Source organism: Castor canadensis, chromosome 15, assembly GCF_047511655.1.
Source record: "Castor canadensis chromosome 15, mCasCan1.hap1v2, whole genome shotgun sequence".
NCBI lineage: Eukaryota > Metazoa > Chordata > Mammalia > Rodentia > Castoridae > Castor > Castor canadensis.
In genome coordinates, this window is record NC_133400.1 from 65,869,498 (window position 1) to 65,891,977 (window position 22,480).

At 36.9% G+C, this 22,480-nt stretch overlaps 1 protein-coding gene across 39 annotated transcripts in view; it reads right to left on the bottom strand.

Moving 5' to 3' along the window:
- Pard3 (par-3 family cell polarity regulator) overlaps positions 1-22,480 on the bottom strand; it is a 689,221-nt gene that overhangs the window by 424,486 nt on the left and 242,255 nt on the right. For all 39 annotated transcript variants that reach the window (XM_074056357.1, XM_074056355.1, XM_074056356.1 and 36 more), the window contains one exon: positions 18,470-18,650. In XM_074056357.1, coding sequence (XP_073912458.1) covers positions 18,470-18,650 — 181 coding nt within the window. The remainder of the gene's footprint in view (positions 1-18,469; positions 18,651-22,480) is intronic.

Sequence of the window (22,480 nt, forward strand, 5' to 3'; positions counted from 1 at the left end):
CAAAATTTCCCAATATGAGTAACAAAAAACTAGAACCTTGAAACCTATAGGAAATTATAAAAAGCACTCAGGTATGCGTAGACTTCACTATTTTTGTTGGCTTCATCTGATTAGTAACACCCTTAAAAATCTGTTTAGGGGAAAAGGCTCAGATGTGATATGTATTTCAAGAACAGAATTTATGAACGTAAATGTTTTTAAAATCCAGAAAATATAACACAGTAATCTTCAAAAAAAAAAAAAAAAACTGTTGCATGAGTTTTATCAACATTATTTTCACGTCATACATAACACCAATGTCATTCTTTATTCCTGGGACGGAAATTTGAAGTGTAAAGGCCTCTATCAATAATCAATTTTCAGTCAATAAATAAGAATAATAAAAAAGGCATGAATATACAAAAGTAAAGGCAAGGTATCATCACAACACACATACCCTACCTTTCCAGACACTGTTAAAGTACTACCGTCCCAACACATGTATGACACACACAGTGTGGGCAAACCAGCACTTGCTACAGACAAGGGAGGAAGAAACAGGGCCCACAATGGCTAGGTTCCTAAAAACAAATCAGTGTGTTTAGTTGAAAAACATTCTTTTATTTTCTCCTTCTTGAAAGCTGTCAAGGGTTAAAAGCCACAACTATAAACCTATGGCTACATCAAACATCCCCCCAGAAGCGACAAGGCCTGCACAAAGATCCTGGCAAGCAGAAGCAGTTTATCTGCTCTGGAGCCAAAGAAGCAAGTGAAGGTGGAAGAAAGAGGCACCATTTCCTACATGATCATTAGATACATTTTCTAATTAAAGGTCTTATGCTAATAGACTATTATGTTGGACACTAGACAAGAACATTCAACTGAAAGGCCAGGCATGGTGGTACATGCGTGTAATCCCAGCTACTGTGGAGGTAGGGATTGGGAGGATTGCAGTTCCAGGCCAGCCTGAGTAAAAAAGTTAGCAGGATCCCATATCAACCAATAAACTGGATGTGGTGGTTCACATTCCTACACAGGAAGGGTAGGCAGAAGGATAACAGGCCAGTCCTGGGGAAAAAATGGGAGAATCAATCTGAAAAATAGTAAGCAAAAAAGGCTTGGAGGCATGGCTCAATTGTTAGAGCACCTGCCTAGCAAGGACAAGGTCCTGAGTTCAAACCCCAGTACAGCAAAAAAAAAAAAAAAAAATATATATATATATATATATATATATATATATATATATATATATGTGTGTGTGTGTGTGTGTGTGTGTAGTAGATATGTGTATATACATGTGTGTATATATATGTATATATACATATATATGTGTATACACACACATATATATATCTTCTTGAAGTTATAGATGTAAAAAGTTATTTATGAGGTTTCCTATATGGAAACATTTATATACAATCAGGGAGAATGCACAGAGAAATGTAACAAATAAAAATTGTGTCCAGTCAAAATATTGTAAGACATTTTCTTCAGTGTAAAAAAAATTGCTATTAAAGGAATTTGGTAACTGAAATTAAAAGATGAAGTACTCAGCACATATGAACAGTCTTTGGTCATGCTGTATTACCTAGGACCTGATCATAACTGAAAGAACAGACTGTCCACCCCTCCACCAACTCTGACCCTGGCCATTCTTTGTGCCCTTGCTTGTAAAGCCATTGTCAGTCTCATGATAGAGAGGAAAGAGAAGGTACTTCTGGAATGCAGAGCATTGAGCCTCCTGGCACACAGAGATAATAAAGTATGATTCTTCTCTGTTTCTTTTTGGATTGGATCTCACTATGTTGGTCTTGAACTGACCTCAAGAAACCCTCCTGCTTCAGCCCCCAAGTAGCTGGGACTACAGGTGAATGCCACTGTGTCTATCTTGATTCTTACCATAGAAAAAAATTACATGCTAGAGAAGTATATATATAAATAACTGTAAAATAAAGCAAAGTATAGGACACAAACCAAACTAGAAAAGGATGCTATGCTTGAGATAACTTTTAATTCTTTAAAAGATAGGTAAATGCCCAAGAAATCACTTCTTCCCGATCAAAAGAAGAAAAGAGTAATACAAAAAGGCCTTAAGTGAATGTACTTATGGAAGACTCTTTAGAACTGGTCTCCAGTCATTTTTAAAGCCCCTGTTTAAAATGGAATTATTAAAAACATCTGAAATAGTTCAACAATAGCAGCTGATACTGAGGTATGTAAATTACATCCAATACTTAAGTAACTTATGTTACAGTAACATAAGTTACAATATAATAAATAACCTAAGTTACAATAACTTTTAGTGTTTAAAAGTAACATAAATCACAAGGGAGGGAAGAAAAAGTGTGAACAAGAAAGCAGAATAAGAGGATTAAACTACCCAACATGTTCAGAATTCACAGCTTGTACATGACTTTTCTAATCAAAATTTTATACAGCTTAAGTCGATAATTATGAAAATTCTCTTTAATTATGCAAACAAGCTAAAAAAGTCAACCAACATTTAGATTACTTTTATCAAGCAAAAAGAATCATATAATGGATAGAGTTTTATTTTTGCAAATATTGCCCCATTGTACTCATCAAAATAAAATAAGGATTCAAAGAAATACTACTCAAGTGGCTTGTCCTTCACTGCCTCTTTAGTATCCTTCTCAACACACTTAAAATAAGCAGACTATGAATACTAGCCACTGGGTCAAGTGCTCATTCTCACACCCAGAGTGACCTGAGCAGGGAACACAAGTGCTCCATTATGCAGCCAGGCGCAGGGGGCAGGGTGTAGGGAGAGCTTAGTGCATGCCTTCCTGGCATGCATGATGCCTTGGGTTCCATCTGCAGCACCATGCAAAAAATGAATAAATAAAAGAATATCATGCAGTGGAAGTAATACTTTTTATACCACTCTAAGAAATTAAAATATAATACCTTCCCCAATGTGTGTCTTTGCTTCCCATGGCTTAAGTTACTCGCGTTCAACTGCAGTCCAAAATACAAAACGGAAAGCTCCAGAAAAAAACAACTTATAACTTTTAAATAGCATATGATTCTGAGTAAATATCTGAGTGATCAACTCTGGAGTCATTCCACTGGGACGTGAATCATCCCTTTGTGCTGCGTATCTACGCTGTATGCAGTACTAACTCATTGGCCACTTAGTAGCCATCTCAGTTAGGGTATTTAATGTTGTCTTATCCCAGGGCTTTACTTCAAATAACTGTTACTTTACTTAATAATGGCCCCAAAGGGCAAGCGTAGTGGTGCTGGCAATTTGAATCCATCTAAAAGAAGCCCTAAAATGCATCCTTTAAGTATCATCTCATCATAATTTCTGTGGTGAGTAGAATACAAAGAGATATTTTGAGATAGCACATTCACATGTCATGATAGTATATTGTTTAATCATTTCATTTTATTATTAGATGTGTTGTAAACCTCTTAATGTGCCTAATTTATAAATTCAGCTTTATTGTAGGTATGTAGCTACAGAAAAAAAACCACACAGAGTTTGGTACTATCCAGGCATCCATTGAAGACTGAAGAGTATACATCGCGCAGATCAGGTAGGAGCAAATACTGTACAGTGTAGTCAGAAAGACTGCAGGTAGAATGATGGTCCTTTCCATGGATGTACACATTGTACTCCCTAGAATCTGCCATCTTACTTATTAGTCAAAAGGACTTGGTAGATATGACTAAGGTGAAGACCTTGAAGCAATGAGATTATCCTGGTGCTAGGGGCTGAATGTTTGCATCCCCTCAAATACTTATGTTGAAATCTTAACCCCCCAAGGTGATGGTATTAGGCGTTTGGGAAGCACTGCACTGCCTTCATGGTATGAACTAGTGCACTTGTAAAAGAGGCCAAGAGAGCTTATTTACCCCTTCCATGAAAAAGCATGCTTTTACCAGACACCAAAACTGCCAGGGCCTTGACTGTGCACTTTCCAGGCACCAGGACTGAGAGAAGTAAATGTCTGGTGCTCTTAGGCCACTCAGTCTAAGGTATTTTGTTCTACCAGACTGAGGGGACACAGATGACCAGATTATCTAAATGAGTCCCAGGTGATCATACCCATCTAGCTAAGTGACAGAGGAGGGCAGAAGAGCCAGAGAGAGATGGGATGACGGGGATGGCAGAGAGATGCAAGGTTGCTGATGTTGGAGACAGAGGAGTACAGTGAGAAAAGGAATCTAAGTGGCCTCCTGAATCTGGAAAAGGCAAGAAAATGGCCCCTCCTCCAGAGCCTCCAAAAACAGAAGGCAGCCCTGCTGATGTCTGGACATTCACTCATTGACATCTACCCTGGGTCTGGCCCAGAACACTAATACACTTGTGTACTTTCAAGCCACTAAGTCTGTGGCAGTTTGTTTCAGCATCAATCAACTAATACATACATACAAATGCACACCTAGACACACAATTATATACATTCTGCATTTCAAATTTGGGGCAGGTAAACTATGTATTAACTTTGAAATCAAAGTTACCAGTTTGGAAGAGGAGAAAAATCTTAGTTGAGGGAGAGCGAAGAGGAGGTAGAATTGGTAGGTTTTCAAGCTGAACCTGGGTCTGCCCACCTAACTCTCCCTTCCGCCCTCACCATCCTCTCAGGCCTTGCCATGGATCAGAGACCCACACTTAGAATTCAATACTTAAGATTTTTTATTTATCAAGGACCTTATTTCTGGCTCCTATTCCCAACCTCCTTACTCTAGTTACAAAAGAATAGCTATTACCAAAAAAAAAAAATTAGATTTTCATATACCACTTAAGCAAACTGATCACCAGCTGGGCTTTCTTATTCTAAGTCATAAATCTTTAGGCTGCAACATCTCTGCCAAGCAATAGGATATTCTTTTCCAATTCATTAACACAAATTCTATATTTAAAATAAATACATCTCAAGCTGATTTAAATAACAAATTAACCAATGGATCAGCCATGGCCCAAACTGACATTTTAATTAAATGTGATGACAGGTTGCATAACATAGAAGTGCTCTGAAATGCCCTCTAGTTTTTCCATATTATGGTTGGTCTGAACTTTCCTGACTGATCCAATTGTAAATTTCCACATTTAAACATGAGAATTATCTTTTAAAAATTATCTTTCTTGGCCAGGTGCCATTGCTAAAGCCTTAGGAAGTCTACTTAGGAAGTGGGAATGGAAAGGATCACAGTTTGTGATCAGCCCAGGAAAAAAATTCATGAGACCCCCATCTTAATCAACAAAAGCAGGGCATAGTGCTGCATGTCTGTCATTCTAGCTGTATAGGAAATGTAATAGCAGGATCACAGGCAAGGTGAGCCTGGTCATAAAGCAAGACCCTATTCCAAAAATAACTAAACCAAAAGACCTGGGAGTATGACTGAAGTGGTAGAGCACCTGCAAGGGCAAGGCCAAGTTATAACCCCAGTATCACCAGAAAAAAAAAAAAAAGTTGCATACTATTTCTATAATCCTTCTACACAGTCTCACTAAATACCAGCTATTTGTGTGTCTATATACACAAACACATGCATGTGCACACTGTGTACACATAATTATTACTAGTCATAATATATACATTCACACATACAATTGTTGCTGGGGCATTACTACAAAGACAAGGAAAAGACACCTCGTGCAATGTGGTGGAAACACAACCACAACACAGTCAATAAGCTCTTATAGTTGCTGTACGTGCCCAATTTCCTAGAACATACAGAAAATGTAGGGTGCAGCACAACTCCCAACTCTGACAGGGAACCTAAAGAGAAAGGAAGTCCACTCAGGAACTGCAGAGTGAGATGGCACATTACTGTATATGTGTTTCCATATAGGAAACCTCAGAAATAACTTTTTACATATATTTCTTCAATAGGACACACACACACACACACACACATTCGTGAGGGAGAAATAGCAGGTGAGCCACAATCTTCTTTTACAAAGTTATAAAAATTCTACATTTAAGTTTAGGTGTTTCCAAATATCAATTTAGGAGAAATATTAAAAGGAAACATTGAATCTAAGACACAGAAGGGTCTTTATTAAAAAAAAGACATGTTTCTGAAAACATGTGCTCACCAGTATTTTCTAAGTGTGTTCGAGTCTGAGTGTGACTACATGCACTTCTGCACACACAAGCCACACAGTGTGCACCCTTCAGAGTCTTTATTAAGATTCTTTACAAAGGAGAGAAATGATTGCTAATGTGCAGGTGCTGTCATCTGGATACGGAATATCCCCCAAAGGCCATGCACTGAAGGCTTTGGTCATCAACCTGTGGCACTATTGGGAGGTGTTGAGCCTTTCAGTGATATGCCCACATGGGAAGAAGTTAGGGCACTGGAGCTTGCCGTTCAAGTGAATATTGGGACCCAGTCACTTATTCCCTTCCCTTCCCTCCTCTCCCCTCCTCTCCCCTCCTCTCCCCTCCCCTTCTCTCTCTCTCTCTCTCTCTCTCTCTCTCTCAACTTCCTGGCAGCTATAAGATGAACAAGGGCACCACCATTCATGCCCATCATGGTGCCCAAAATCAACAAAACAGCCAATTTACCACAGACCGAAACCGTCAGACAAAACAAACCATTCGGCCTCATAAGTTGGTTATCTCAGATATTTGTCACAGTGACAGAAAGTAACAGGGTAGACAATTAATAAATAAATAAATTACTAATTTATAAATCAATACAAATAATTTGAGTAAATTCAAAATAATATAATGAATTAAATTGATTTAGACTTTAAAGGTTTCTTTTTCTCCTTTAAAATGCAGCCCTCACACACACAATTAGTTGTCCATTTCCCAGAAAAGTTGGAGGCTAAAATACTGAAGGCTTATTTTACCAATGCCTTGCTGCCTTCTCACACTTCTCTTGCAGTTCCTCACCACTGGGACTAACATGATGACTTTGAGACACAAGGCACATCTCCAGCTGGGTATAGAAGCCAGACAGGAACACAGGAACAAACAGAACTGGAAACACAAAGCCATTTCTGGCATTTAAAAGCAATGAAAAAATAAATAATCAGACACTCTCAAGAAGTAAATAAGATATCTATATCAAGTGCAGCAAGAAGAGAGGATTTTATCTGCCAGGCTTTCCTGCTGACAAAATAATCCCCAGTAGGAGTCTTTCTGTGACATGCACAAATAGAAAAAAAGAACCTAAATACTTGGATGGAAAAAAACAGAAACCTTGTCTATGGAAACACATTTTCATGCAATGAAATGATTCTCTCCATGTTACTCACTTCTTATTGCCATTTTGAAATGGGCTTTCTTGCTTTGATTTAAATTATACTTTTGGTAACATTGTCACAGCTATACTGCCATTACCAATTTTTGAGTGTAACCAACTGTTTCCACGTTTGATAGACAGATAAGAATGGGCGCATCTGGTATATTCCCATAGGAAGGCAAGAGACCATGGCTAGACTTCAGGGTTAAGTAAAATGTAACAGAAAAGGAGAGCTGGGAAAAAGTGGTTGGGCAGTGGGTAAACCTTTGAAACAGAGTCAACTATAACACCATTCCTCAAACAGGTTTTGGATGGCACAGAGAGATTTGTACACTGAGGTCTAGTTCTACATAGTTTGAGGCTAATTTCAAAAGCAACGTTGGATGTAGTGTATGGCTCATCCATCCTAAAGTGCCACGTATCAAGGGTATGAATACCCCACCGGCAGCACTGAACCCCACCAGGCAGGCATTTCCAGACAACTACCAGGGCTGCCAAGGAGCTCACATTACCTGCAGGTGAATGTCAAGGTCTGCTTACTTGGGGCAGAAAACCTCTAAAAAAGAACACTCAGGCCAGTGGATTCCCAGTCACTATTAAGTATAAAATGTCTTTTACATACGTGTGAAACCTTCTTTAAAATTTAAGTGCTTCGGGGCTGGAAATGTAGCTCAATGGAAGAGTGTGTGCTTAGTATGCACAAGGTCCTGGGTTGATCCCTAGCACAGGGGGAAGGGGCATGTTCACAGAGACATAATTTTTTTTTCCTTTTTCTTTTATTATTCATATGTGCATACAAGGCTTGGTTCATTTCTCCCCCCGCCCCCTCCCCCTCCCTTACCACCCACTCCGCCCCCTCCCTCTCCCCCCCCTAATACCCAGCAGAAACTATTTTTCCCTTATTTCTAATTTTGTTGTAGAGAGAGTATAAGCAATAATAGGAAGGAACAAGGGTTTGTGCTGGTTGAGATAAGGATAGCTATACAGGGCATTGACTCACATTGATTTCCTGTGCATGGGTGCTACCTTCTAGGTTAATTCTTTTTGATCTAACCTTTTCTCTAGTTCCTGGTCCCCTTTTCCTATTGGCCTCAGTTGCTTTTAAGGTATCTGCTTTAGTTTCTCTGCATTAAGGGCAACAAATGCTAGCTAGTTTTTTAGGTGTCTTACCTATCCTCACCCCTTACTTGTGTGCTCTCGCTTTTATCATGTGCTCATAGTCCAATCCCCTTGTTGTGTTTGCCCTTGATCTAATGTGCACATATGAGGGAGAACATACGATTTTTGGTCTTTTGGGCCAGGCTAACCTCACTCAGAATGATGTTCTCCAATTCCATCCATTTACCAGCGAATGATAACATTTCGTTCTTCTTCATGGCTGCATAAAATTCCATTGTGTATAGATACCACATTTTCTTAATCCATTCGTCAGTGGTGGGGCATCTTGGCTGTTTCCATACGTTGGCTATTGTGAATAGTGCCGCAATAAACATGGATGTGCAGGTGCCTCTGGAGTAACCTGTGTCACAGTCTTTTGGGTATATCCCCAAGAGTGGTATTGCTGGATCAAATAGTAGATCGATGTCTAGCTTTTTAAGTAGCCTCCAAATTTTTTCCAGAGTGGTTGTACTAGTCTACATTCCCACCAACAGTGTAAGAGGGTTCCTTTTTCCCCCGCATCCTCGCCAACACCTGTTGGTGGTGGTGTTGCTGACGATGGCTCTTCTAACAGGGGTGAGGTGGAATCTTAGCGTGGTTTTAATTTGCATTTCCTTTATTGCTAGAGATGGTGAGCATTTTTTCATGTGTTTTCTGGCCATTTGAATTTCTTCTTTTGAGAAAGTTCTGTTTAGTTCACGTGCCCATTTCTTTATTGGTTCATTAGTTTTGGGAGAATTTAGTTTTTTAAGTTCCCTATATATTCTGGTTATCAGTCCTTTGTCTGATGTATAGTTGGCAAATATTTTCTCCCACTCTGTGGGTGTTCACAGAGACATAATTAAATGAAGACCCAAATGTTGATGCTGCTTAAAGGTAATTTAGAAATACCAATGCCAGACAAGAAGTCCAAAGATGCTTTGGTTCCAAGTCTGTTATTCAGAAATGCTGCAAATAAACTGATAAAGTGGTCTTGAGGTATATGCAGCAGGTGTTCACACATTCTCAGCAATACTTCTGCTCATCTTCTATACGAAGACCTAAGTTGTGGTATGCCTCAGCACAAAGCACATTATTACATTATTATTCTATACCCTTCAGCGTCAGCTTCCAAGCAGTACAAATAGGGAAGGTGAACTGGAAAGTTTCCTAAGAGATTGCACTTTAAACAAAGTGATGGAAACCATTTCTAAATGTCCTTTAAACAAAATATACTGATGGCCCCCATGGAGAGAAATCGATGGCATGTCTAAATTTTCATGTGCTTGCGGGAAAGGAAGGATTGCTGGGTAAAGTAAGCGTAGATAAATGACACAGAGCATTGGTAAGGCTGCAATGGTGATTCCAAGTGTTCCCATGTAAAGACCACAGATGAAATGCTGCAGACCAATGAAGCAAGTGATCACTTTTATTGCATTAGTGTGTTTTAAACCCTAATATTACTTATGTTCTGATGCGGGGAAAATAGATCTTCATGTTTTATGGATGAAACAAGTGAACAGGCAAGTTAAAAATAATTTTGCAACCTAAATCACCGTATGTTGATTGCTGGCTCTTTAATTGGAAATCTGAAGAATAAAATATACTTCTTTGTGATAACAAATATCATTTAAAGAAGATTTTTATTTGTAGTATTTAAGTGTAGTCCTCTGGAACAAACAGCGTGTTTCACAGGCAGTGTGTCCACTGCTGAACTCCTGTCACCTGACAGCCTGTCTTATCTACCAAATTGTTCATTAGTCTTGGTGATTTTCACCTGTGACTCCAGTTTACATTCTGCAGGGAATAAACATCAGTCTGCTTCCACCACCTTCTGCAGTGAGCTTCCAACACAACCTTGATAGCACAGGACCCCACCCCTGCAATCCTACACACACACTCACTTCCTGTCTATACCATTAATTTTAAATGTCAATTTGACATCCAGCTCTGGAAGGCAGATTAGCTTAAATAAAGCAGAAATGCCAGAGGCAGAATATGCAAAGTAAGCCCCATTTTACAATGCTAAGTAACTGACCAGTAATTTCATTTTAACACAATATAAACATGTAAGCCATATGAATTTTTTTATGTTCATCTCAGGAGTATTTCAAGCTGAACACAGGTGACAAGAGAGCAGAAGATTCCTCTTCCAATTGGATCTGACCCATCCAACCTTTGTGAGAGGTCTGAAGGGAGAGCATTCCACTTTATAAATAAACGACAGAGGAACATGGCAATCAGAACAGACTGAGCTGCAAGGGTCCCTCAGCCCCTACCTCCACCTCATTCCACTGACCCCTGCCAATGAGCACTGTGACATTCAGAGGCAGATCGATACCAAAAAGAGATACTTTGTGGGCAAAAAGCACCAAAGATATAAAACAAAATGTCTGAAACCCCATAAAACAACTTCTGATGGAATACTGTTTTTCATTTTGCAGAAGTAAAATATTCACCACCAACCCTGCAATTAGCTAGAAAATTACAATAATTACAGCAATTTTGTATCCCATCTCCAATCCAATTAATAGATATATGACCCTGTCAACATGTAATAATCAGATTGCATCCACAACAGAACTGGATGGCTTTTCTATGCTGAATAGAACTTGCACAGTAAGAAGGTAATTATTTGAAATACTGAGAATACCATTTCTGCTCCATGCTCCACTTCACAGTTTAAAAGGAAATACAATAGGAATTTTATTTCTATTCTCAACATATATTTAAATCAGATCCAAAAATAATATTCTAATACCAGTCCAGTTAATATTAAGAGTATAGGTCTCTAAACCAAACGTTTTAGATCTTTCTAGATCATTGATATTGATCTCTACATTCCTAGATAATCTTTCCATAATTATTGACAATCTTTCCATAACTATTGATATTTAAGTTTTAAAAGTTAGAAAATTAGTAAGACCTTAGGAATTAAATAAAATTTCAGAAAAATTATCTAAACCATGGATAAAAATTATCTTTAAAATTTATGTGGCTTTAAAAAGGTTTAAAATGTTTAAGGACTTAAAAGAAACTAAAATGACATGTAACAAATCAGGGAGCTTGCCAAAACATTTACAGCAATATTACTTCCAGAAATTTCACCATCAGCAGGGCATATGGCATTTCGAAACAAACTTGAATCTTCATTTGATCTTCTAGAGCAGACAAAAAAAAAAATCAGAATTATGAGATGATAAAGAAATTCTGCCATGATTCTAAACCATGATATATATTCCCAAATGTCTGACCTCTATTTAAAAAAAAATTACATTTTAGAAAAACATCAGGGGTTGTAGGAAACAATCATTGATTTGCACATGAACTCTGTGCTTTTGAACACATTAGGACTTTCTCTATTTGATTTGTTTAATGTTAAAAGTAGGGAATCTTTAAACAAACAGCACAAGTGACTCCTATTGGCCTGAGAAGAAAGGGGGTAAGAAGCAGCCCTCTTTCTTCTGAGCCACTTCTCTACTCTCAGAAGCCCTAGACCCAACATGTCTGTGATGCATAAGCACAAAGTCCACAACAACGTTTTCATTTCCAGGCTGGTGACATGGCTCAAGTGAGAGAACAATCTGCCTAGCAAGCATGAGGCACCAAGTTCAACCCCAGAACCAGCAACAACAACAAAAAAGAAATAAAAGGAAATGTTTACGTTTTCTCATATCAGAAGAAAATGCTACTTCTAGGGCAGATGAAAAACTATTAAATTTTGCATAAAAATAAAATATTGACACAGTTAAAGATACATCAAGTATAATTTTACTGTTGATGATATTATGGTGGGAGACACCAGTATCAGTTCAAGTGTCCAGAGTCTAAGAAAATGTTGAATGTCTCTTATCCAACACTGTTTCAAATGAAATGACAAAAAAAATTGAGTTAAAAATGACAAAACAACAAAGTAGGCAACATCCATCCTGAATCTTATAATCAATGCAAAATACAACTACAGATAAATTCCTCCAGATGACAAAGCACCTTTTGGTACAGTGATCTTTAAGTTGTGGAAATGACTACAGCAGCAAATCCTTTTGCTGTTCAACTAGCTTCTAGTTCATTCTTCTCAACAAAAAGAAAACACATCATAAGCAAGTTATCTGACATCAATAAAAATCATTTTCTGATGACAGATTCCTCGGTGTTACTTAGTATTTAAATCAAAGGAAGCTGGAAGAATTGGGTAATACAAAATGTCATCTACTTCCTAATTTTTGACTCAGCCTCTAATTTAGGAAACATTAAAGAAGGCCAAATATACTAGCCCAAATGCCTTCTTCCTGTTAGCCCGCTGCTACCAATGAGACACCCTTCCCTTTTTCGTCTATAGCCTTCCCACTCATCTGCCTACCTGAGAGCCCTGAACAAACACAAGTGATGGTACTAGGCTCCCTTGCTATAGAAAGCTCTCAATAAACTGCTTCTATATCTTCCTATTTGGATGTCTTTATTTCCACCTTAAAAGAGCAAAATTACATATATCAATATTGACGCTATTTTGACAAATTATATACTAATAGTGATCACACAACACACTTAAATTTCATAGAAAATCCAAGGTAAATTTTTCATGAATTTTCTTTTTGCTGAGGAATATGAAAAGATGATCAAATGCTCACTTCAGCAGTGCATATACTAAAATTCAAAAAGAAGGTAAATAAAGGATATTCAAGTCTAAAAATATATTGGGTTAAAACTTGGAGTTGTATAGGATGGAAGGGGAAAAAGTTTCATTAGAAAAAGTAGTAATTCAACTTTCAAAGTATTAAAGACATGCCATATGCATGTTTCCTTAAAAAATTAACTATATTAAGAGTAACTTTAAACACATACAAGTTGACAGACTAATATACTGAATCCATATATAGCCCACTCCCCACATCCCTAGCTGTATTATTTTGAAGTAAATTCCAGATTTTATCATGTCAACCATAAATAGTATGTATTGCTCAGTGATAAAGGTTCTTTAAAATAGAATTTCAAAATTATGACACCTAAAGAAATAATTTCTTAATATCAAACATCCACTTAGTGTTCAATTCACCAATCAGCACATTAAATGTCATTTTTTAAGCTGTGTTCTAATCTGGATTTAACTAAGACCCACAAATTACAGTTGGATATGATGCCTCTTTAAAGTCCCTATTAGTCTTTAAGTTCCTTCTCTATCTCCTGTCCCCGTCTGCCACTGATTTATTGAAGAACTGGGTCATTTGTCTCATATGGCTTCCCAGTCTTGACTTGGCTGATTACATCCCCACTGTGTTAACATGCTTCTGGGTGCTCTGTATTTCCTGCAAATTGGCAGTTGGATCTAGATGTTTGATCAGATTCATGATTAATTTTTCTTGTCAAGACTACTTCATAGGAGTCATTGTGTTCCGTTAGGAGGCATCCAAGGCTTGGATATCTGTCCTTAATTTATTATTATTTTTGTTTTATGCTCACAGTGGTTGGTGACTGTATTAGTCCATTTGGTACTGCTCTAACAATGCCCGAAACTAGATAAAGAACAGAAATTTATTCTCTTACAGTTCTGAAAGCTGGGCATTAGATGTGAACTTCTTACTAATGACAGATGTTTGGTCCTCACATGGCAGAAGAATACAAAGACAGACCTCATTCCTTCTAATCCTTCTGATACTGTCACCAATTCATTCATGAAGGTGGAGCCTTTATGACTTAAACACCTCCTACTAGTCTCCACCTGCCAACACTGATGCACTGGGGAGTAAGTTTTCAGCACATGCATTTTACAGACACATTTGTACCACTGCAGTAATTGTTATCTACAGCCATTATTCTTCAGGACCTGCAAAATAGTAATACTCTAATTATATCACTACCACTTCATTTATTAGCTGCAATAGTTATATAGGCTAGTAAGGCAAGGCTCTGGGTTCACTCCCCAGTACAGAGAGACAGACAAACAGAGAGATAGAGAAAGTTCCCTCCAATGTACTATTTGATTATTGGGTAATACTATTCATATGGGAAACACAGCATAGATAAAAAAAAAAAAAAACCTTTACTTAATCAGTTTTCCATATAACAAGTTGGCTCACTAGCATCCTTTGCCGTGTTTCCTTGCCTATTTACGTATTACCACTATGAAGTCACAAATTTATTGCTGTTACCATCCTTGTTGATATTCTAATTGCCCCATCTTTGGCCAAATTGGCTCTTCAGCCCTTTGAGACAGCCCTAGTAATTCTCCATAACTTCCTTATTTTATGATCTGACAGGAAGACCTGGTATCATATTATCCATTTCCTGTCCAGACTTGAATTCAGTCATTTCTCCAAGGAGCTCTGATCTTTGCTAATGGGAATTGCTATTTCCAGAGTGAAAAAAAAGGATGTGAGAAAGGCTTGGTTACTGAGTTGGTGACCAGTTCTACTACATTTTACTGAACACATATGTGATTTTTTCCATCCTTCCACCTTCCTTTCCTCTAAAAATAAAACATGTCAGGAATTTATTATGATATTTCCTTTCCAAATTGAGCAGTGCTGGATTTTTGTTTATTCTCCTCTAACTTACACCTGTGTCCCTTTTCTTCTACACTAAGAGTTCTGTCTGCACAGGAATAAAAGAATGAGAATACAAGTATTCCAAATCTGAAAATCCAAACTGCTCCAAAATATGAAATTTTTTTAACATCAATAGGACATAAGTGTAAAGTTCCACACCTGTCCAGTGGCACAGACAAAAGGCAGGTGTACACTAAAAACAGCATAAAAGATCACCTTCAGGCTAAGTATGTAAGGTGTATATGAAACATAAATTAACCTCAAGTTTGAACTTGACACCTGATTATGTATATGCAAATCCAAACTCCAATATAATGTGAGATCTAAAACATTTCTGGCCCTAAGTGTTTCAGATAAAGGATACTAGAATTCCTCATTTGCATTAGACCACCAATGCCAGACAAACAAAACCAACCCTGCCTCCCGCATATAGGTTTCAGGCTTCCTGTTTGTTTCATAGGTCTTTTATTCCTTAGAATTCATTTCTCTCTGGTTGTACAAATTGCTATATCATAAAGTTACTTGAAATATTCTCAGTATGTCATTAAGCAGATATATATTTATATTTAGGTGTTTTACTTCATTTCTTACTTTAAGAATCATTCTTAACTTTTCATTATGAATATTATTAGTTAATATGTATCATTCATTAGCATTTTTGCTTCAAAACTTAAAATGTGATTGTTTATAATTATAAAAAACATAATACTATGAAATCAAAGATAAAAAACAAGATATTATAGCTCATATTTCATTTCCTTCATCCTATTCTCTCCCTATGTCACCCTATTTTGTTTTGTTTAGCAAAATAGCTTTTGTATAAGTAATCTTTCATTATGTAGCTTATTTTATTTACTTCTTCATTTCCTAAAATATATTTTTGATATTTAGGAAAGTTTATATTTTTGTTTTAATAATCATATATGTACAGATATGTTTGTATAATACTACCCATAGGTCATATTTTTAAATTCTCCGATAGTTACCTACTATGAGCTATATTGCTATAGCTAGTAATCACATTTTTTTAATAGTATAGAGCCTTGGTTTCTTCTCAATAATTAATAGACTTATTTTATAGGTCATTGGAAAGACTAAAAAAGACAGTATATATAAAATGTATATATATGAACACATTAAGAAAATAATTCATAAAGTAATATTTTTGTCCTGTAGCTTATGGATGTTATACAAAATATTGTTCAAAAGAATGGATTCCATAAAATTGTTCTCTTGCCAAGCATGGTGGTTCATGTCTGACCCCAAGAGTTCTTAATATCTAAATTTATTATCCACTGTTTTATTGGGGAAAAATTATACTCTGTTTACTTTTCTCTACTTCCACCCATTCTTTATAGAACAAAGCAGATGGATGAATTCATTCAATGGAAAACAGAAGTCATAGCTCTTTCTTCAAAGCAAAAATTAGAAATTTGTCTGAAAGCCTTTATTAATCATGTCGTTGATTAGGGTTGATTATTTTTCAGTTGAGCAAATCTCTTCATATTGCTGGCTACGTTGCTTTCAAATCTGTCGATAAGGAAGATACTAAAGAGAGTTCCTTGACAGCAAGGCTGACCTCACTATCTCAGCTCCAGAGTCTTACCCCCTGCACAATGCCTAGCAAGCACAGACAAGCTTTCTATTTGAATGAATGTCACTAATACAGCATAAAAAATCATCTTAATGAACAGAAGACATGGGTGACGGCTAATGTTCACACAGTCATGAGGTCTGCATACAGAAAATGCTTAACACATACCCAGTGCCAATCAAGTTCATGAAATCTAAACAAAAATTGGAGCAAGAAATTATGACTTGCATATTCTCCCACTGGTTGCTGCAAAACAACACATATGCTTGAAATATAACTTCTTTATCTCAACAAAAACACAATAAAAGAGATATTTTGAGTTAAAAACAGTGCTTACACTTTAATGCACAGGACCAGCCAAATGTAGATGGTTGTGTGTGAGAAATTTGTTAAAATCAGAGGAGACAAAAGATAGAAGGTGAAGAAAGGCATGCCATTCAAAGTCTTCTTAACATAAACACAGGATTCACTGTTTTGCCAGCATTCTCTTTATGGTGCAGCCAAAATGGAGGCACATCTTGCTTTAGAAAACACACAAATACAAAACTACAAAAATAACTCAGTAAAATGGTCTATAGTTAAATACATACATTAAAGTTTAATTGCTCAAGTAAAGACACTATTTTAGGACTAATTTAGGAATTAACTACTTATACCATTATTTAATTAATTTTTTCTTTAAGCCATGTTTAGGCAATCCACTTTTTATACACAGTCTCATTCTAAGTAGATTTCTCTTGATCATGTGTGTAGTGAGCTAGTGCACAATAAAAGAAACTAGTGTAACCTGTGTACAACCTCTCTTCAGCATATATACTATGCAGGGTACATGCCTCACCTTTTTAAACATACTGCCTGAAGTGAACCCAGTGAAAGACTTATTAAATAGTATATCTTTGGGCCAGATAAAGTGATGCAAACCTGTGATCCCAGCACTTGGGAGGCTGAGGCAAGAAGATTCTTAGTTTAAGGCCAACCTGGACTATCTAGTGAGACCCTATCTCAAAAAACAAAAATAATAAAATGAGTAAGATAAAATAGTGTATCCTCATAGTAATCCAACGCTATTTCCACAAAATTACTTTAAAATATACTTGCTCCTCTGTGTATACAAACATAAATCTCCTGTGTGTAAACAAACAGTTGAGTGGGGAGTGCATCTCCAGCTACACAGCAGCTTGATGGGGGAGGACAGCTTGAGCCCAGGCATTTGAGACCAGCCTGGGTAACATAGCCAGATGGAGGGGAATGGAAAGGGGTGGGGGCAACATAAAAGAAAAAATGAAAAGAGGCTTAAATTTAAAATTTCTTGAAATGTACCTTCTTATACTTAACAAGTTCAAACATGAAATATTTTTTCTAGCAAAAGCATCTCACTCTTTGAGTAAACCTTTCAGAAATGGTTATGGAGTTCTTCAACCAAATGTCCTGAAAGTAGAGTGTCCTGAGTGCCAGGGTTCCTAACAGAGACTCTGTGTCACCAGCTTTCCCTTCCATGTGGTGTCTTCTCAAAGCAGCTCCTCAGATCCCTAAAGATAACACTGGCTCTAAAGTCTCTTCTTCCCCAGATCTTCACATAAAGTTCAAGTAATACAAATAATGCCTATAACCTGAGTTGATTGTGAATCAGTGATGCTCTGTTTTGTCTCAGTGAGAAGTCCTTTGATTATTTCTAACTGTTCTAATGTTGAGACAAAATATATAGAAATAAAAATCCAGGTAATTTAACTTCAACTATTATCCTTATTTATCTTTGGTGAGCAATCAAAAGTCTCTTAGTCAAAAGTAAAGTATGCCCAATCCATAAACATGTACAGAACTGCCTACTTCTCTTCGAAACACACTGACTGGCCACGGTTCTAAACTTAATCAACATATGATGAAAACAGATAATGAATTCCGTTCACAGGAGCAGGGATGGGTAACAAAAGTTGGCATCCCTGTAAATTAAGATGAAATGTACAGAGAACAAAGAACTCTCACTTACTTGCACGAAGCACTGAAGGTGTGACCTCAATTTCACTTGTTGCTTGGTAAGGCTGAAAGGCAGAAGCATTGTTGGTACCAAGCTCACTACCAAATATCTCTGGACTCTGGGTCCCAGTGGAGCTGGCACTGGTGCCGTCACCTCCATGATGGGGATCTTGCTCATCAAACACTGCTACCAGCTAGAAATGAGAAGCAAATGTGCATTTATAAATAAAGGCATTTAAATTGCTATCAAACTATCTTACCATTTTGACATAAATCCATAGTGGAAAAATTCTGGTATCAATGCGCCCAGGAAGCAAGACTTCAAAGAAATAGTATTTCCCTGAGGCTTGATGTTTTTTAAGATTTCATATCCAAAATTCTGTGGGTGAAAAATAATAAAGCAGACAGATAACATAAAGTGCTAGGACAGGGGAGGGTTTAAATCTATTTTTTATGTAGGATATGCTGCGAAGTGGGAAGGAAAATGCAAGTGAATGTGTGTGTATACTGATGTTTAAACATTCGTATGAAGCTGTGTGCACATGCACACAAGATGTAAGCTGCTCTTCACTTTGGAAGAAGGGGACATTAAAAACTACATTTATCTGATCATTTCTGCCTAAAAACATAGGAAGGAAAAAATAGAAAATAAATGAAATGAATTACTTACATGGAGTAAACAGAAATACAGTTGAAAGAAAGAAGGAATGGGAACAGACAGTGGGGGTCATGGGAAAATGCCATTTTTCCAAGTATATTTTTCTATACAGTTCTGAATCTCAGAATCATAATAATAATTCAATTACCTAATACAGAAATAAGTATTTCAAATCAACTAGGATGGCAAGGAGATGTGTGGGGCACTGGAGGGAATGGTACCCAAATAAATAAACCTACCTATGTTACAAATGAGTAACATGACCACAATGTAAGGGACAGAAATGAAAATAACTAGCTTAACTTTGAAAAACTCTGTTTCACTGTTTAATGTAAAGCTAAAGACAAGAACTGACAAACAAGTACTGTATTCTATTTAGAAATTTACTCTTTACAGGTTTATGGCTTAGCAATTCTCACTCTGCTACACACACACAAACACACTTATCACAAATGAATAAAAAGTAAACATATTTTGGATAGTGAAAATCAATGTTCTCACTGTCAGAAACAGAAGTTACAAATAAGGGAAAGCTAAAATAAACTCTAGTGTGTTAGACTGGAACCAGGGCATCAGTTCAAACACAGGGTTTTTATTAGTGGGTATAGTTATTTGTCACTTAAAAACAGGATATGTGTAATTCGGTGATTTCATCATTGTGTGAACATTGCACGGTCTACTTACACTAACCTATGTGTATAGGTCAATCACTTCATGTGGCCTCTTGGTGCAATTAAGAGATAATCTCAGCACCAGATGGATGAGGCTATTTCTGGCATAAGAAGGCATACTGTTTTACAGTAAAATTGTTTTTGAATAAGGAGTACATTCTAAAAATAAAGATGTGATATAATAAATGCATAAACCTGTAACACAAGTATCATGTACTGTACACATGGTACACTTTTATATGATTGGCAATACACTAGATTCATTTATACCACCATTGCCACAAGCAATAGGAAATAATAGCTCTATTATAATCTAATAGGACCACCATCAAATATGTGGTCCTTTGTCAACTGAGATGCCATAGTGTGTAAAATGGCTACACTGTTCTGTGGGCACACAGACTGCTGTGTCAGAATGTACACATGCATTTTACTAGCCTGGTTCACTGAGAAGTCCTAGCAGCAATGACATCTCAGTACCAATGAGCACACCTATTGCCCAGATCTTGGTTTCTAATAAATAATCCAGGGCTCCTTAGAAAGGTAGCTGTTTTTACGGTTGGTGCAGGGAGAACACATTGAGCTGAAGGTCTTATGCTGTACAAGTGAGGAAGTATTAATTATCACATCAAAGGGAAACAAGTACCAATATGAAGGAGCTCCAAGTGGCCAAAACTGAGACAATTTGTAACCAAGAATAATGCTAGTCATAGGTCTTAACACAAAGAATAAATATTCAAAAGACCATAAGACTTAACTGATTCAAGAAATAAATGGTGGAGAATGGAAAGCTGTCCTAAACTATAACATTCAAAACAATAAAGATAGAATGAGGGCACAGTGAAATGGCTTATGCCTATAATCCCACCTACTCAAGAGGTGGGGACTGGGAGGAACACAATTCAAGGCTGGCCCATGAAAAAAGTCAGAGAGATCTCATCTCAACAAATAAGCCAGGCATGGGTGGTACACACCTGTCATTCCAGCTACTGGGAGGCACAGTTACAAGGACTGTGGTCTTAGGCCAGCCCTGAGCAAAACTGTGAGACACTATCTGAAAAATAACAACAAGCAAAAAAGGGCTGGTGGTGAGGCTCAAATCGTAAAGTGCCCACCTAGCAAATGTGAAGCCCTGAATTCAAACTCCGATATCAACCCCCCCACCAAAAAAAGATAGGTAACAGAATATGATGAGAAACAGGATATTTGCATGTCTCAAAATGTCTCCCCATATGAAATATTTTAGCTAAAAAAGTAAAAGAGAAGTTACTTTTGCAGTAGAGAAACTTGGCAGACAACTTTATCGGGGTTAACACTGGCAGTAAAAGATGTAAACATCATGCAGCATCTGATAAAAAGCACTGAGAAGGATAGAAGATCACCTCTGGTGATAACGTTCCTGCCAAAACTGTGTTAACTTCAATTTAATTGTGCAAACCCAAAATGAAGGACATCCCACAAAATAAATTATACTCTTCCAGAGTGCAGAGGTCATGAAAGTAAAGGTGGTAAAATTACATAAACTGGAGAATGGGAAAAATGCAAACTAAATGCAAAGTAATCCTTGACTGGATCCAGGACTAGAAAAAGTATATCAAAAACAAATTGGGGGAAAAAAAAGGTAAAGTTTAAATAAACTCAAAATTAGAAGACAGCATTTACTCAATGTGAGTTTCTTATTTCTGATAATTGTACTTTGCTCATATAGGACGTTAATATTAGGGATAAATGAACAGCATAGAGAAAGATTCTGTGACTCTGTCCCAACTTTTCTAAAATTATATTAAAAATTTTAAATGTTAGATTCAGTATTACAAAATACTATGAAAATTCATTCTGCATTCTATTTCTTATAACTAATACAGTTCTCAAAACCCTAATATGTTTCTTTAAAAAAATCAACAATGGCTATATCACCTTGGTCACTCACCTTGTCTAGCAAGGACGTTTAGCATTTCAAGGAAAAATGAATACCATAGCTAAGCCATAAATGGACTACCTCCTTGACTCCTACAATACCCACACTCCCACCAGTTAAAAGAAAAAAGTCTACAGAAATATGAGCATTTCATAAAGTTTCATTATTCTGAACAAAAGCTATTTTCATGGATATTTACATATCATTAATCAATTCATGAAACAAAGAAAACCACTGTAATGTCATGGAGACATGTAGACAAACAGGAAGCTCAGAACCCTGCTGTGGTACAATATATAATTAGCTGATTAAATAATTCAGTGGGAGGTTAAGTGGTAAGAAGAAAGCAGCGCAGGGTGAATACTCAGTCCAGTCGAGCTTCTAATAAGCAACTGAAGTGTGAAAAAGAAATCTCTAACAGTTAAAAAAAAAACTAGAAAGACATTGATAGGTGTACACCAAAGTTTCCATATATTGTAATTAAATTAATTTGTTTATCTAACATTGACTGGCAAGTGTCTTCCTGTATCAGAAGCCCTGATATTCTACAAGTCCAGGGATTAGCAAACTGTTTCTGAAAAGGGACAAAAAAGCAAGTACTTTTGGAACTGAAGTCCCTAGCATCTCTGTCGCAACTATTCTACTCTGCCATGATAGCATGAAAGCAGCCATAGGCAGCACATCAATAAATGAGCGTAGCTACATTTAAATAAAACAAGCAGGCAAAGGCCAAATTTGGCCCACAGGCCATAGCTGTTATTTTGATGACCCTGCACT